At 45.1% G+C, this 17,619-nt stretch overlaps 1 protein-coding gene across 1 annotated transcript in view; it reads left to right on the top strand.

Annotated features, from left to right (window-relative positions):
- Positions 1-17,619, top strand: part of LOC137376798 (echinoderm microtubule-associated protein-like 6) — a 741,885-nt gene that overhangs the window by 494,793 nt on the left and 229,473 nt on the right. The window contains exon 22 of the mRNA XM_068045814.1: positions 17,026-17,167. Within this exon, the coding sequence (XP_067901915.1) occupies positions 17,026-17,167 (142 nt within the window). The remainder of the gene's footprint in view (positions 1-17,025; positions 17,168-17,619) is intronic.

Here is a 17,619-nt window from a genome sequence, read left to right as displayed (position 1 = left end):
TAGTTACTAGGATTGTTTTTACACCCTTCCTTCAATAAGGCTGACATATTTGCTACTCTCCAATCCTCTGGCTCTTCCCCCATATCTAGGGAAGACTGGAAGATTATGGGTAAGTCCTTCTGCTAACTACCCCCCCCCCCCCCCACCCCGCCACTTCCTTTAGTAACCTTGGATGGAAGCTATCCACACCAAGCAACTTATCCACTCTAAGCATACCTTTCCAGTATACTCTGTCTATCAATTTTCACCCCATCCATTACCTCTGCCATCTCCGCTTCTATCAATATTTTATCAGCATCCTCTTCCTTAGCAAATACTTATACAAAGTACTCATTTAGTATCCTAGTCTTGCGCCTCCACCCTCTTTGTCCCTAATAGGCCTCACCCCACATCTTACTACCTACTTACTATTTACATGCCAAGTAGAAGATTTTTGGGTTCCCTTTTATGTTGACTGTCATTCTATTCTAATATTCTCTCTTTGTCAGTCTTAATTTCCTCATCACTTCACCTCTCAACTTATTGTATTTGACTTAGTTCTCACTTGAAGAATTCATCTGGCATGCATCACACACCCTCTATTTTTGTTTCATCATATTCTCTATCTCCCTTGTTATCCTAGGAGCCCTTGTTGGAATATACCTAGCTTGTACCTGAAGCATCTCCTCCTTAAAGAGCACTCAATGTTCTGTTACAGTTTTTCCTGTCAGTCTTTGGTTCCATTTTACCCTGGCTAGATCCCTTCTCATCAAATTGAGTTCGCCCTCTTCCAATTTAGATGTTCTACTTTTGATTGTTCCTTGCTTTTCTCCATTACTAGTCTAAACCTTATGTTCCCCCACAGACACTTGGTCCACTTGGCACACCTCATTACCCAGCACCAGATCCAGCACTGCCTGCTTCCTAGTTGGACTGAGGACATACTAGTCAAGAATTTGTCCTGAACACATTAAAAATTCCTCCCCCTCCTTACTCTTTACTCTAATACTATCCCAATTGATATTTGGGTGAAGTCCTCCAATATCACCACTCTACAGTTCCTGCCAGTTTGCTCCTCTGTCAGCTGCAGCTCAGTTGGTAGCACTCTTGCCTCTGAGTCACAAGGTTCTGGGTTCAAGTCCCACAACAATCAAGGCTGACACTCCAATGCAGTACTGAGGGAGCGCTGCACTGTCGGAGATACTGTCTTTTGGATGAGACGTTAAACTGAGGCCTCTTCTGCTTGCCTGGGTGGATGTAAAAGATCCCATGGCACTATTATGAAGAAGAGTAGGGGAGTTATCCCCAGTGCCCTGGCCAATATCTATCCCTCAATCAACATCACAAAAACAGATTAGTTGGTCATTATCTCATTGCTGTTTGTCGGAGTTTGCTTTGTGCATACTGGCTACCACTTTTTCTGTATTACAACAGTGACTACATTTCAAAAAGTATTTTATTGGCTGTAAAGCACTTTGAGACATGTGGTGGCCATGAAAGCTGCTATATAAATGCAAATCTTTTTTTTCTATCTCTCTCTCTCAATATTTGGAGGCCTGTAGAATACCCCCAGAAACGTGATCATCCCTTTTTTGCTTCTCAACTCTGACCAAATGGATGCTGTCCTTGCCCACTCTTTTCAACACCACAGTGTCTATCGTGACCAGTACTGCCACCCCGCCTCGCTTTTTACCTTCACAGTCTTTTCTGAACACTTTGTATCCTTGAATATTAAGTGCCCAGTCCTCACCATTTTAAAGCCACGTTTCTGTTATTGCCACTACATCATATTCCCACATGGCTATTTATGCTTGTAGTTCACCAACCTTTTCACCACACTTTATGCATTTACGTACATGCATTATAAACTTGTCTTTGTATTCCTAGAAGTCCTTCTTAGTCTGCTCCTAACTAATATAGTACTACACCCTTCTCTAGTACTACCCAACTCTCTCACTTTGCGTGCCTTATTCCTCTTTCCTACTTCTATATGCTGGTGCGCATCACCCTGCCAATTTAGTTTAAACTCTCCCCAACCACTCTACTGAACCTCCCCACAAGAACATTGGTCCCATACCTGTTGAGGTGCGACCTGTTCCTTTTGAATTGGTGTCTCCTGCCACACAACTGGACCCATTGACCCAAGAATCTGAAGCCCTCCCTCCTGCATCATGCCTCAAGCCATGCATTGATCCTCCCTAGCTTCCTATTTCTATTCTTGCTAGTGCACAGCACTGGGAATAATCCAAAGATTACTACATTCAAGGTCCTACTTTTTAACTTCTTCCCTAAGTTCCTGAAAATCTGACCATAGGTGTTACGACCTGGTGAGAAAGGTGTCTAGCGGTCCCTCTCTGCCTTCACCTGGTCTTACCGTAACACGGTTTTATTTTTAACACACTGTTTTTAGCTCCCCATTGGTGAATCCTTTTTCACCGCTTTTCAAATATAAGGCAAAGAAACCAGCACAAACAGGTTTTCTTAGGTTTAAAGAAGAAAAGTTGAAATTTATTAAACTTGAACTTAAACTCTAATTCGGTTGACGCCTATGGAGACACGATGCGCCCACCCTAGCATGCATACGCGATACTGACATGCAAATAGAGACAGAAAAGAGCAGAAGAAAAAGAAAGTGGAAAGGTTTGAGGCAATATCTGAAGAGGTTTTGTTACGGTTCTTCGAACTCACCGTAGAGTCCTTGATTGTAGGGGTCGATCTTGCTTTTCGTTGGGGCCCAGTATTCTTAAACCTTGTTCGCTGTAGGAGATTTTTTTCTCTTGGGGTTCATGTGTCTTCAGTGGAGTCAGAGGCTTGTGAGAAAGAGATGGGAGCAGACAGGAGAGAGATCTTCTCAGTTCAGGAGCAAACAGACACTCTCAGTGCAAACTGTTTGTACAATTCAGAAAAACCCAGGTTGCCAAGCAGGTTGGTCATGTGACTAACTGGTCTGACCACGTCTTGGATTGTATCACCTTTGCAGTCTCTGTAATGCTCCTCTTACACACAATACCTGGTGATCAAGGTCCATTGTGGGTTGAATGTGTCAGGGAATGGTTCTTTGTCCTTCCAAGCACCATCTGTTAATATGTAAATGTCTTTTCCAGCCACGGCTGATCTGTTTAACAAGTCTTTTCTTCACTCCAGTAACAGTTTAATATCAATGTTCATGACAAAATTAATGTGCCTCCTTCTTGGCAGGTGGGGGCCTAGCATGACAATAGGACTTAATACCTTCTTTCTCTGTGTTATTGGTACCGATGTGTACCACAACTTCTGGCTCCCTCCTCCCTGCAGAATTTTCTGCATCTTCTCCGTGATGTCCTTTACCCTGGTACCAGGGAGGCAACACACCATGCGAGACTCATGATGATGATTACAGAAATGCCTGTCTGTCTCTCTAACAATGAAATCTGCTATAACGACTGCATTTCTACTCTTTGCTGTTCCTTCCTGTTCAGTCCCTTGCCCATTGGTGCCATGGTCTGAACTGCAACCCTTCAAGGTGCCGTTACTCCCAGCAGTCTCCAAAGCTGAGTACCAGTTTGAGAGTTGCACACACCCTGAAAACTCCTGTACCTCCTGACTCTTAGTCTCCTGGACGGCCACCCATCTACTATTAAGAACTCTCTGCATGTAGGGTGACAACCTCCTGGAAGGTACGATCCAGGAAACTCTCCTGGTCCCTGATGCTCTGCAGCAACTGCAGCTGCCCCTCAAGCTCAGAAATCCTAAGATCATGCTGAAGTAATTGGAGACACTTCCTACACAGGTAGTACCCCAAGACACATGAAGTGTCCTGAAGTTCCTACATGGTGCAGAAATTGCAAGCAACAGATCACAGCTGCCCATCCATGATCTAAAAAAATGCTATTCCCACTTTTAGGATCTAGCTGATACCTTGTTTAAACTATTAATTTTAAGTAATACCTCTAGACCTGCTCTTTGCTACTACTCATTAATTCACTTTTTGTTCTACTTATCCTGATTGAGGTTGTTAATTTCCCAGCTCCGAATTTGAAAGATTGCCCTAGTTTAGAGAGAGAAAAAGAGAAATACTAAGCAATCACTTGCCAGCTTTCCTGCTGACACATTGCACTTTGATTCTTTTTTTGAATGTGGTAGGTATGCTCTAAACCCTCCCCATAGCTTTTTTATCCTCCCCACCGTTCTTGCTGTTCTCTCATTCTCTGGGCCTCTCTTTTATCCTCCCCACTGCTGATCCGGTTGTCTTTTCTTCGCACACTGCCCCTTCATACTGAATGCCTCCCAGGTATTTGATACCTTTAGCCATCCTCATTGTTACTGTCCTCTCATAAACACACAGAGCTGAACATGCATTCCGCAGCATGAGGGACCCCCCCCCCCCCCCACTTTGCCATCCATTGCTGCATTTGGGTGGCGACAGAGGCTGTATGACAGGAGAGGGAACAGCATAAATGTGGCTTTGTGGACATCATATCTCAATGCTGAGATGTATCAGCACTGCAAAGCTTATGTTATGACCTGGTGAGAAAGAGGTCTAGGGTTCCCTTTCAGCCTTCACCTGGTCTTACTGTAACAGGGTTTAATTTTTAACACACTGTTTTTAGCTCCCCATTGGTGAATCCTTGTTCACCGCTTTCCAATTGTAAAGCAAAGAAACCAGCACAAACAGGTTTTCTTAGGTTTAAAGAAGAAAAATTGAAATTCGTTAAATTTGAACTTAAACTCTAATTCGGTTGACGTCTACGGATACACAACACGCCCACGCTAGCATGCATACGCGATACTGACATGCAAATAGAGACAGAAAAGAGCAGAAGAAAAAGAAAGTGGAAAGGTTTGAGGCAATATCTGAAGAGTTTTTGTTACGGCTCTTCGAACTCACTGTAGAGTCCTTGATTGTAGGGGTCGATCTTGCTTTTCGTTGGGCCCAGTATTCTTCTTAAACCTTGTTCGCTGTAGGAGACTTTTCTCTCTTGGGGTTCATGTGTCTTCAGTGGAGTCAGAGGCTTGTGAGAAAGAGATGGGAGGAGACAGGAGAGAGATCTTCTCAGTTCAGGAGCAAACAGACACTCTCAGTCCAAACTGTTTGTACAATTTAGAAAAACCCAGGTTGCCAAGCAGGTTGGTCATGTGACTAACTGGTCTGACCACGTCTTGGATTGTATCACCTTCGCAGTCTCTGTAATGCTCCTCTTACACACAATACCTGGTGATCAAGGTCCATTGTGGGTTGAATGTGTCAGGGAATGGTTCTTTGTCCTTCCAAGCACCGTCTGTAAATATGCAAATATTTTTTCCAGCCACAGCTGATCTGTTTAACAAGTCCTTTCTTCACTGCAATAACAGTGTAAAATCAATGTTCATGACAAAAGTAATGTGCCTCATTCTTGGCAGGTGGGGGCCTAGCATGACACTTACCTTTTCTCAATGTGCTCAATGCGCAGCTGTTGTACGACTATGCCCAGCTCATCATGCTTATAACTGCCTGTTATCCTAGCAACAGCATTATGCCTTCACCCTGCGCCAATCGGTTGTTTCAGCAATCTTTCAGCCACAGAATCAAAACAGAGGATGCGTGCTGGACAACAATGGCTATCCGCTCTACACTTGGCTGATGATTCTCTTCCACAACCCAGACACTCATCGCCATAATGAGACCCATGCTACCACAAGAAACATCGACCTAAGGAGGAGGAAGAGGAGGAGGCAGCGTGATCACCACGCCAGATCTCGAGAGCTATCCATCTCCGTTAATTCTAACAGTCAACAAATGTCACCTCAAATCCAATGCCGTGATACAGGGATAAAATATTACACCATTAGAAATGTATCAACTGCAGCACCTACCTCTGATTCGGTCTCAGCTTGGCTAGGGGCGCGAATAGTTCTGGAGCACAAGTCTTCAGCACTACTGCCAGGATGTTGTCGGGGCCCAGATCCTTTGCTGTATCCGGTGCCTTCAACCGTTTATTGGTATCACAGGGAGTGAATTGAATTGGCTGAAGACTGGCATCTGTGATGCTGGGGACCTCAGGAAAAGACTGAGATAGATCACCCACTTGGCACTTCTAGCTGAAGACAGTTGCCAATGCTTCAGCCTTGTCTTTTGCACTGACATGCTGGACTCCCCCATCATTGAGATGGGGATATTTATGGAGCCTCCTCCTCCAGTTAGTTGTTTAATTGTTCACCACCATTCACAAATGGATGTGGCAGGACTGTAGAGCTTAGATCTTATCTGTTGATTGTGGGATCGCTTGGCTCTGTCTATCACATTCTGCTTCCTCTGTTTCGCATGCATGTGGTCCTGTGTTGTAGCTTCACTAGGTTGGCACCTCATTTTTAGGTATGCCTACTCCTGCTCCTGGCATTCTATCCTGCACTCCTCATTGAACCAGGGTTGATCCCCTGGCTTGATGGTAATGGTAGAGTGAGGGATATGTCTAGCCATGAGGTTACAGATTGTGGTTGAATACAACTTTGCTGCTGCTGATGGTCCACAGCATTTCATGGATGCCCAGTTTTAAGTTGCTAGATCTGTTCTGAACTATTCCATTTAGCATGGTAGTAGTGCCACACAACACAATGGACGGTATCCTCAGTGTGAAGTCAGGTCTTCGGCTTCACAAGGACTGTGCGGTGGTCACTCCTACCAGTACTGTCATGGACATACAAACGTGCAAATTAGAATCAGGAGTAGGCCACTCGGCCCCTCGAGCCTGCTCTGTTATTCAATAAGATCATGGCTGATCTGATTGTAACCTTGACTCCACCATCGGTGGAACTGTCCAACCAATTTGGTGCATTCCACATGATATGAAGAAGTGGCTGAGTGCAGCGGAAATAGCACAGGTTACTGTCTCTGACATCATTTTGGCTGTCATGCTGTAAATCTGTGCGCAAACTAATCACCTCTCAGCCAAAATTTAAAAAAAAGAAAATGCTGGAAATACACAGGAGTCTGGCAGCGTCTGTGGAGAGAGAAACAGAGATAATGGACTGGATTTTCAAATGCTGGTGGGAGGCTGTAGGGGAGTGGCTGCGGGCAAGATTTAAAAATCGTGTTCCCGGAGGGCGGCATTGGTCTCGCCACCTCTAGAATGCAATGCGATCTTCAGCGGGAGGGGGGATTCTGAAACCCGCAGGCCTCCAATTAAGTACTCGTTGAGCTCATAGATGAGCTCATTAACAGGCCTCAGAGGAACGGTCTAAAATTTTCAATTGGCAGGTATGGGGTAACACGCCGTGTGTGGGACACATCAGGGTTCAGCTGGCTTGAATACAGCGGAGAGCCATAAAGGCTATTGGATACATTGCTCAACTCATTTAAAAAAGGGAGAACAAAGCTAGGCTGCACAACCGGTGGCACAGAGTTGCCTTTGCTGCTACTGAGAGGCTTGTATTTGTCAACAGAGAGAGGTAGGAGTCTAGAGAGGGGAGTCAGGCTGCTAGCATCAGTTCAGCAGCAGAGGTTGGCAAAGGAAGCCCTGGTGAACAAATGAGTGCTAGCTGAGGGAGTGGAAATTGGAGCAGGCTATTCTCTCATTGGACAGAGTAGCGAGGAGGAACTTCAGTAGAGGCATCCTCCTGGTAGGGAGGAGCACAGAGAGGGGCTGCAAGGGGAAGAAGGCTCTACCCAAGACTTCAGGTGTACCCACTGTTGTCAGCTACCTGCAAGTGACAGAGCTCCAGTGCCGTAAGAGACCGCACCTATCTAGGCAGTTGGGTCTTGGACATTTGTGCTCTGGTCCACAATGACCTAAGGCCTTGCGGACCCCATCTGGCCCCCCACCTGCAGCCATCAAGGTCACTGTCGCCCTGAATTTTTATGCTTCCAGGTCGTTCCAGTGATCAGCTGCAGACCTAGGTGACATCTTGCAGTCAGCAGCTCATCACATCATCAGGCAGGTCATGACCGCCCTATTATGGAGAGTGGTGGAATATATCCATTTAGAGACAGAGGGGCCAGCACAGGTACAGAAGGCATTGGGCTTTGCGTCCACCGATGGATTCCGGCAAGTCCAGGGGGTCATTGATTGCACGCATGTTGCCATCAAGGCACCAACAGACCAGTCAGCCAGATTCCTGAACAGAAAAGGCTACCACTCACTGAATATCCAGCTGGTCTGTGACCACAAGAAGTGCATCTTGCAAGTCTGCGCTCGGTTCCCTGGCAGCTTCATGATTCCTTCATTCTGTGAGAATCCTAGGTGCCACACCTCTTAAGGCCAACATCCAGACTCGTGAGTGGCTGCTGGAGGATAAGGGCTATCCTCTGAGGAAGTGGCTCTTGAGACTCGTCTGGTACCTAGACAGGGATGTAGAGAGGCGCTTCAACCAAACTGATCTCCTAACACATAGCTGCATTGAACAGACCATTGGCATCTTGAAGATGCGCTTCCATTACCTTAATCAGTTGGGTAGTGCCTACCAGTACGAGCCAGCCAGCGTGTCTCACATTGTGGTCGTCTGCTGCGCACTGCACAACATGACTATACAAACAGGACCGGAGCTGGATGGAGAGGCGGATCTGGTACACGACTCTTCCTCAGAAGAGGACAGTGGAGAGGAGGAAAAGGAGAGCCAAGATGATGCTGCAGAGAAGCCCGGTGCCTACGTATTGGAGAAAGACTGCCAAGGCCATTCTGGGCAGCACAGTGATCGGCAGGCTGGCATGGCCGCAAGGACCACTCTAATTCAGCAACGTTTCACTTGAGCGCCCCTCAGACCAATGACAGATGACAGCAATTCACCTTTTATCAGAGAGAGAAATTATGCAGCGAGCACACACATCTCAGGAATCCAATTGCCACCCAAAGACATTGCGAATGGGGTCTCCACTGCCCACATTGCCCTAAATCACAGGCTGTACAAACATACCAAGCCCAGAACCTGTACCCAACCACCCCCCCCCCCTCCCCACACCAACACGTTTTAACCTTCATTTCACTTTTCTCAAAAACTTTAAAAACACACAAGTTTGATCAAGATCATCAAAAGTTTTCATTGTTACAAGATGAATCAATGACAAAACAGGCAGAGAACTTTCCCCAGGTGATCCATTAAGTGCAACTAACGCCATAGTGCCTTGCACTCATGCCTACTCCTACGAGGTGGTCTCACTGTGGCTGAGGATGAGGTGGAGGCAGCCTGCTCCATTGTATCTGCATCCAGCTGAGATGCCCATAACTTCTGCCGTCATCGTGGAGGTGCCCATGGGTCATGCAGCCTGGATGGTTCTTCAGCCAGAAGGGCCAAGGATGAAGAATGACGCTGGTGCCCCCTGAGGAATGCTCCCCCCCCCCATCAGGGTCTTTGACTGCCTCAGCCCTTTCATGGCGACCTTGTATGCTGAATGAGGCCACCAGCTGGGACTCCAAGCATCTCTGCACCATCAGCAACACGGAGTAGCTCACGCTACCAAGAATGTCACTCTTTCTGTGTATGTCAGCATGCTGCTCCTGCATCTGCTCAGAGTGGTGCTTCATATAGCTCTCCAGGAGGGTGGCCACACTCTCTATAGCGGAGCTCAAGCACTTAAATCCCTGAGCCATGATAGTGCCCATGTGCTGCATGGATCCTCCACTCTCTGTCCATGGCTCCACTCTCTGCCTCAGGGATCTCCAACATTCAGGAACGCATCTGCTTCTGATACTCCAAAACACCTAATTGTGCGTAACACCCGAGGCCCAGCATTTTCCCTCAGCGAAACATGGCTTTGTCTGTCCTCCATCCTCCGAGGGTAACTACCCACAGCTGACTCACTCTCCTCCTCCTGCTCACATGTGAGCTACCGCTCAGCCAGTGATCCCACTTCTAATCTTGATTCAGGCCCAACCAAGGTGGTTGTGTCTGCGCTGGTGGATGGTGTGGAGGTATGATGTGATAGTGCAGGCTCTGTGGAGTCACCCCCCCGCCCCCCCACCCCCACCACACCAAGGAGGCTGGTGATGTCTGTGCAGGATCATTCTGCTCCATTGTCGCTGCAGGCCCTGTGGGAAACACAAGAAAGTGGTGATGAGAACTTGGCAACTTTCCATGTGTATCAGCACAACAATCCCCATAGATGACAGTGGTTGAAGAGCCACAGCGCTCATTGGGCAGGAGTTTCCTCCATGCCCTTCACCTGAAAATAGAGCACTCAAATGACCCTGCTCTTCACGACTTCCAGTCTCGCCATGGCCAACACCCTGTTCAAGCACCTGCTGTGCACTTGCTTTTCCTGCAGGATGAGGACACAAATATGTATGAGTAGGCTGCCCTCCCTCACTTATTCCAGCATGACATTGACGTGATCTGTTACACTCCTCAGTGATGCCCCCTTTTCAGTTGCGCCCCATATGTGAGGGTGTTTGATGTCTCAGTGATACAACTGGGCACTTGGTCTGACAATGTTAGGGAGACCTGTGGGCACTCAGTCTGCTCAGCTTGTGTGCATTCTGCTGCATACAAAGTTAGAGGCCTGTCACCCGGGTGTCACTTGCCACTCACCTTCCCAAAACTTAACAGGTCATTGAACCTCTTGCAACACTGGACCCATGTCCTCCATGTCACACATCTACTGCTGCCCTCCGTGGCAACCTCCATCCAGGTCCTTTTGGTCTCCTGAGGTGCATTTCTTCTACCGGACGCTGGGAAGAGAATTTTTCGCCTCACGGTGACTACCTCCGTCAATGCCTCCGTCAATGCATCAGAAACCCTTGGCGCCCCAGTGGACGCCTGACTGAGCAAGTGCCGACCTGATCAACACCCTCCTGCGTCATATCCTCAGTGAACGGCATGCCCAATCATGGCTGCCGCTCACCTTTTTAACAGGCCCTCTGGGTCCATGTCCTGCCTCCAGGCTGTTCCTGCACCACTAATTGGGCACCAAATTCGCCCTGGGCCAATTAGCTATTTGAAAATCCAGCCCAATGTTTCAGGTCAATGACCTTTCATCAGAACTGATGGTTGGGCATTTCTTGTTGAAGATGGTCACTACCAAGCACTATTGTACAAATGTTACCTGCCACTTCTCAGCCAAAGCCTGACTGTCATTCAATTCCTGCAATTGGCTGTTTCATCCAGTTCTGATGAAAGGTCATTGACCTGAAATGTTAACCCTTTTCCTCTCTCCACAGATGCTGCCAGACCTGCTGAGTATTTCAGCATTTTCTTCTTTAATTTTGGATTTCCAGCGTCCGCAGTATTTTGCTCATCTTTGAGCCGAGCTGTTCGAGTGCAGCATCTACCCAACATGTAGGGTCAAGAAGAAAACTTGCCAGTGGTTGGAATCATACCTGATACACAGGAAGATGATTACTGGAGGCCAATCATCACTACCCAGGGCTTTGCTGCGAGAATTCTTCAGGTTAATGTCCCATGCCTAACCATCTCCAGTTGCTTAATTTGCTTAATAAGTGACTTTCCCTCAATCCCTCAGGAGTGAGATTATTCACTGACGATGCCACAGTGTTCAGCTCCATTCACAACTCTGCTGAAAATGAGGTAGCCCATGTCAGACAACAGCAGGACCTAGACAACAGCCAGGCTTTGGCTGAGTAGTGGCTGGTAATATATGCACAATATAGTGCTAGGTAGTGATCATCTTCAATAATAAATATCCAATTGTCTCCCTATGACCTCCAGTGGCACCACTGTTGTCAAGTTCCCCATCATCGACATCTGGGGATCATCATTTACCAGAAGGTTAACTTGACCAGCCATATCAACAGTGTGACCATAAGAGCAAAACGGAGACTGAGTACTTTGAGATGAATGGCTCACCTCAGAGCCTCTCCAACATCTACAAAGCTCAAATCACTTGCCTGGATGGGTACGGCCGCAACAACACTCAAGTCCCTTGACCCTATCTAGCACGGAGCAATCCACTTGAACAGAGTCCCTTCCACTGGAGTCAATATCCACCCCTGCACCCCTGGTTTAATCTGACTGTAATATATATTATCTACAAAACGTATTGCAGCAACTCACGAAGCTTACTTTGACAGTGCTGCAAACTCTGCAACTTATACCACTAAGCAGCGTTATTATGGAGACACTGCCAAGTCACATGTCATCCTAACTGTGGACATATGTCACCATTCTTTCATCATCACTGCATTAAAATCACATAATTCCCTATCTAATATTCTGGAAGCACCATCACTGAGAAGAAGGTGCAGAATATCCTCAGAACAATTAGGCATGGGCAATAACTATAGCTTTACCAGCATTATTCACATCCCAAGAGCAAATTTTAGAAAACCACAACTGTATTAAAGATAGCTCTTTCCAAGATGTCAATTTTACCGTAGCCTGAAGGTTTCATGTAAACACATCTTTGCAATCCACCCCAGGAAACATCTATCACATCAAACAATCTGCTGCACACACCCGTCTCAGAGAAGTGAGAACTGCTAGGTGTTGGCATGAAGGCTCTTCAAATTAACCTCATGACCTTCATTAAAGAAAGTGTATGCCCTCACATTATTGTTCAAGAGGTATCTGACCACAGAAACACTGTTTCTGACACCAGCAGCTGCTATCCAGGAAGCAGCCATATGACTCCATTGTACAGCATTCCATTGTGACCACATTACTTTAAGGAGGATGGCTCTTAGCAGAACAAAACTATCTTCTGCACCTATTGCTGATAAGCCCACTAAGATATTCCTTTACGACAACTAAGCACTGCCATCCTCGGTTGTCATAGAAAAGTCTACCTTGAGCTTAGGCACTATGAAATAGTGTGTAAATGGGCACTAGTTGTATACAGTGCTTGAACTGGTACCTTCCAGAGGGGATTACTGTTCCTAAATTAGGTTTGTGCCATGGTTCATGTGCCTCCCCCAGAAATATGAATCAAATAGTGGAGCAGTTACCTTGATATCACTGCAGGTATGAGGAAGCTGGCTTATGGTCAGTGACCTTTCTCCGTGCTGACATCTGTGCTTATACTGGAGGCCCCTAGTAGTGCTGCCTGCCTTTGGTAGCAGGACCTACAAATCAACAACAACTTCTATTTATTTAGTGCCTTAACGCAGTAACATGTCCCAAGACACTTCACAGGAGTGCTGGCAAACAAAATTTGACACTGAGCCACATAAGGAAGTATTCAGGCTGGTCAAAGAGGTAGGTTTTAAGGAGTGTCTTAAGAGAGGCAGAGAGGTTTAGGTAGGAAACACCAGAGCTTAGGGCATTGGCAGCGGAAGGCAAGGCTGCCAATGTTAGAGCGATTAAATCAGGGTTGCTCAAGAATTAAAGGAGTGCAGATATCTCGGAGGGTTGGAGGATATTACAGATAGAGGGAGGGGCGAGGCCATGGAGGGATTTGAAAACAAGGATGAAAACTCTTCAAGATTAAAGCAAGCAGTGTTGTTTACGTGTTTCCTCTATGCCATTGTGAACTTGTAGGCAACATTTCTGTCACCACCACCACAGCTCTTTTTTTGCGCAAGCTGCAGACTGTTAAGAGCTGCTCTCAGGCTAATGTACTGCAGGATAAGCTCTATGGGCAAGTTTACCTTTGCCTGTAGTCGAGTCAAATTAGGGGACTGGTCTTGTATTGCAAAATTCAGCATGATCTTTCTCATTCTAAGCAAAAACTGCCCCACATTGGACAAGAACAACACTATATTTGTAGGGATCTCCAACTACACACTTTATGCTACTTTCATATATGAATGGTGTCTTGGGATGCAAAAGCGGTTCACCCTACCCCACCTCACTTGTAATATTTTCACAAAATCTGGGAATTTGAATGCACATAATGCACCACCACATCTCTCCTCCATAATCAAATAAGTTAACTAAGTTGAGGAACTTTTTTTTTCACAAGCAGTTGCTGCAGGCCTTTAAATTCTATAGCAGCACCAGATATTCCACACTACAAGCAACAAGTCCACAATGGGAGGGGTTGTTTGTATTAAGAGAATGTTAAGATTAAACTGACCCCAAATGTTTCTACATAGTGAGTACATTTGATCTGGCAACTGTGAAACCTACTAAATCTGAGTACTGCCTTCCTAATCTTCAATTGGGTATCCCAAAAGGAAAAAAGTACTTCATTCCCCAAAAATGTCATCCCTCAGAAATGGAACAGGTGGAAAACAATTTTTAAAATCATCACTACAATACAAACAGTGAGTTTTAATTCATAGAGAAACTAACCCAACAATTTAAACACAGTGGCCTGGACTTTTACTTACTTGACCAACGGGAGTGTTGGGGGGCAGGTGGGTCTGAAACTTGGATTGACAGGCTGGCTTCCAGTTGGTCAAGGAACCGGTCAGTGAAAGCAGCAGGACCAGGTAAGTCTGCACTGGGAAGTGGGGGAGGAGGAATGATCTCAGAGGTGGAAAGATGATGAGGTCAGACAGAGTGGGGGAAGGGGGTCAATCTCAGAGGAGAGGGGGGTTACTCCAGGGGTTTGGGGGTTGATCCTGGGGGCAGGGACATTAATCCAGGGATGGGTGAGAAAATCCCAGGCATCTGGCGATCCCATGGATGGACAAATCAGCAGCCTGGGGCCTGGCAACAATGAGGGGGTTGGAAACCTTCGGGTGTGGGGGGAGGTCAGAGATCTGATGGGAGGTGGGGTGCAGTGGAATCGGGGCCTAGGGGGTGGGTTGGAGGCTTCAGTGGGTGGGGATCGGAGGCCTGCGGGGTTAGATAGAATCATAGAATGGTTAAAGACAGAAGGAGGTCAGTCAGCCCACCCGTGCCAGCTCTCTGCAAGAACAACTCAGCGAGTCCCACTCCCGTACCCTATCCCTGTATTACTGCAAATATTTTCTCCAGATGCTTATCCAATTCCCTTTTGAAAGCCATGATTGAATCTGCCTCCACCACCCTCCTAGACAGTGCATTCCAGATCCTAACCACTCGCTTTGTAAAAAGGTTTTTCCTTATGTCGCCATTGCTTCTTTTGCCATGCACCTTAAATCGGTATCATCTGGTTCTCAACCCTTTCATCAATGGGAACAATTTCTCTCCATTTACTCTGTATAGACCCCTCATGATCTTGAAAACCTCTATCAAACCTTCTGTCAGCCTTCTCTTTAAGGAGTATTAACCCAGCTTCTCCAATCTATCCACGTAACTGAAGTCCCTCATCCCTGAACCATTTCTGTTAATTTTTTCTGCATCCTCTCTAAAACCTTCACATCCTTCATCATGTGCGGTGCCCAGAATTGGACACAGTACTCGATTTGAGCCGAACCAGTATTTGATAAAGGTTCAACATAACTTCCTTGCTTTTGTACTCTATGCCTCAATTATAAAGCCCAAGATGCCGTATACCTTTTTAACCACTTTCTCAACATGCCCTGCCACCTTCAATGATTTGCACACATATACCCCCTGGTCTCTCTATTCCTGCAGCCCCTTTAGGATTGTACTCTTTATTTTATATTCCCTCTCCTCGTTTTTCCTACCAAAATGTCTCACTTCACACTTACCTGCATTAAATTTGATCTGCCACGTGTCTGCCCATTCCACCAGCATATGTCCTCTTGAGGTCTATCCCTATCCTCCGCACAGTTCACGATACTTTGAAGTTTTTTGTCATTTGCAAATGTTGAAATTGTGCCCTATACACCCAAGTCTGGGTCATTAATATGTATCAAGTAAAGCTGTGGTCTACTACCGACCCCAGAGAACCCCACTGTATACCTTCCTTCATTCCAAAAAACAACCGTTTACTGTTACTTTGTGTCCTGTCACTCAGCCAACTTCGTATCCATGTTGCCACTGTCCCTTTTATTCAATGGCTTCAACTTTTCTGGCAGGCTTATTATGTGGCACTTTATCAAGCACCTTTTGGAAACCCATGTAGACCACATCAACCATTTTACCATCATCAACCCTCTCTGTTACCTCACCAGAAAAACTCAATCAAGTTATTTGAACACGATTTGCCTTTAACAAATCCATGCTGACTTCCCTTAATTAATCCACACTTGTTCAAGTGACTGTTAATTTTGTCCCGGATTATCATTTCTAAAATCTTTCCGACCACTGAGGTTAAATTGATTGACATGTAGTTCTGACACCCTTTTTTGAACCACATCTTTATCAATTTTTAGTAGCCCATCCAGAGATCGGAGGTCTCTGTGGGGGAGGGATTAGAGGCCTTGTGGGGAAGGTTGTGTGGGGTTGCCTGATCCTCGGGGGTTCCTCAGGCAGGCACGCTCAATCTGGAATGTAGTTGTAAAGGCACTCACCTCCTGGATCGGTCAAATCCCTGCCTGGATGTAGCTGTTGGGTTCCTAGAGGCTCAGGAAACCTGCCAACAACAGTTAAATTTGAACAGCTGAATCACAATCAGGTTTGCAGCTTCATTGTCATTTTTAAAGTACCAATCCACCTCCTTGGAGCAGGTTGGTCACTCACCCACCTTCCCACCTCAGTTAAAGCCAGAAGTGGGTGGGTTTGGGTGGGGAATCTGATTTTTAAGACTTTAACCCCACTACTCAACCCAAATTCATCTTTTTTTTAAATTTGTTTCTCCCCAATATTTAACATATATTATGACTGTATGTTTATACCTCTTTCATGCATTATGCAGAGCTCTAATGTATTTTAGTCTAACTAAACCAGCTGAGTCATTTGCATTATTGAATTTATATAAGTTGCACCAGTGTAGTTATATACATTTTAGTTTGATTTAGAATTACTTGGTGTTACATGCATCAAAAATATGATACAAATATTTTTATATTGAAATTATTTGGATGTTTGGATAGTTACATTAGGAATAACTTTAATACAACAGTAACATAATTTGAGTGCTAATAATTTGAAAAATCATTTAAATGCACATAGTATTTAACAATTAGAAAAACAAATAGAATTTCATAGGTAAAACTTTCTAATATTGCAGTTAAAGAAGCTTATGTCACTGTAACTATATCATACACAGGATTGGCATACATAGATTGCAAAAACTCTGTAATCAAAGGGCCAAATAAATCAATTGAAATACATTTGTAAATCTAATTTTATTTCCTTTTCCTCATTCAGTGTTGTGACTGTAAATGATGTGCAGTGAACAGTGCTTATTTTGTTTTATCCAATTAGGGTCATATGGAAGGGGAGGTTTGGGGTCTTGCAGCCCATCCTATTCTTCCCATCTGTGCTACTGTAAGTGATGACAAAACATTACGAATTTGGGAACTCTCCTTCAACCATCGTATGCTAGCAGTACGTAAACTCAAAAAAGGTAAATTCTAAATTATTTTCTAATTTAGTATAAAGGTTAAAAGTGTCACTCAACATATGGTCATACTTTGTAAAAACATTTTAGTAGTCAAAAACTACATTTTCATTCAAATAAATATTTCATTGGAATTGATCATGCAGAAGAGCCCATGTGATGCAAATTAATATTTGCAAATTTCTATTGTATCCAGTTCATTTACAAGAATATTATATATTCAACCTTTTCCTATGCTTGTTTGATCAGATGCAACATTTTAATTTGACAGAACAATTGCAATATTGTCTGACCATTTCCATACAACTGGGCTCCACTGTGCAATAGTATTATGATCAGACAATTTACATTTAGGCAATGATTGATTTTTTAAAGAGAATGTTTGCTGGCAATATCTATCAATGTTAATCAATATAATAATAAAAATCTTTGTCTGTGTCCACATTACAATGGAAACT

The sequence above is a fragment of the Heterodontus francisci genome, chromosome 13 (assembly GCF_036365525.1).
Source record: "Heterodontus francisci isolate sHetFra1 chromosome 13, sHetFra1.hap1, whole genome shotgun sequence".
NCBI lineage: Eukaryota > Metazoa > Chordata > Chondrichthyes > Heterodontiformes > Heterodontidae > Heterodontus > Heterodontus francisci.
The sequence above is the reverse complement of the archived record's forward strand: the minus strand, read 5'-3'. Positions and strand labels throughout refer to the sequence as shown.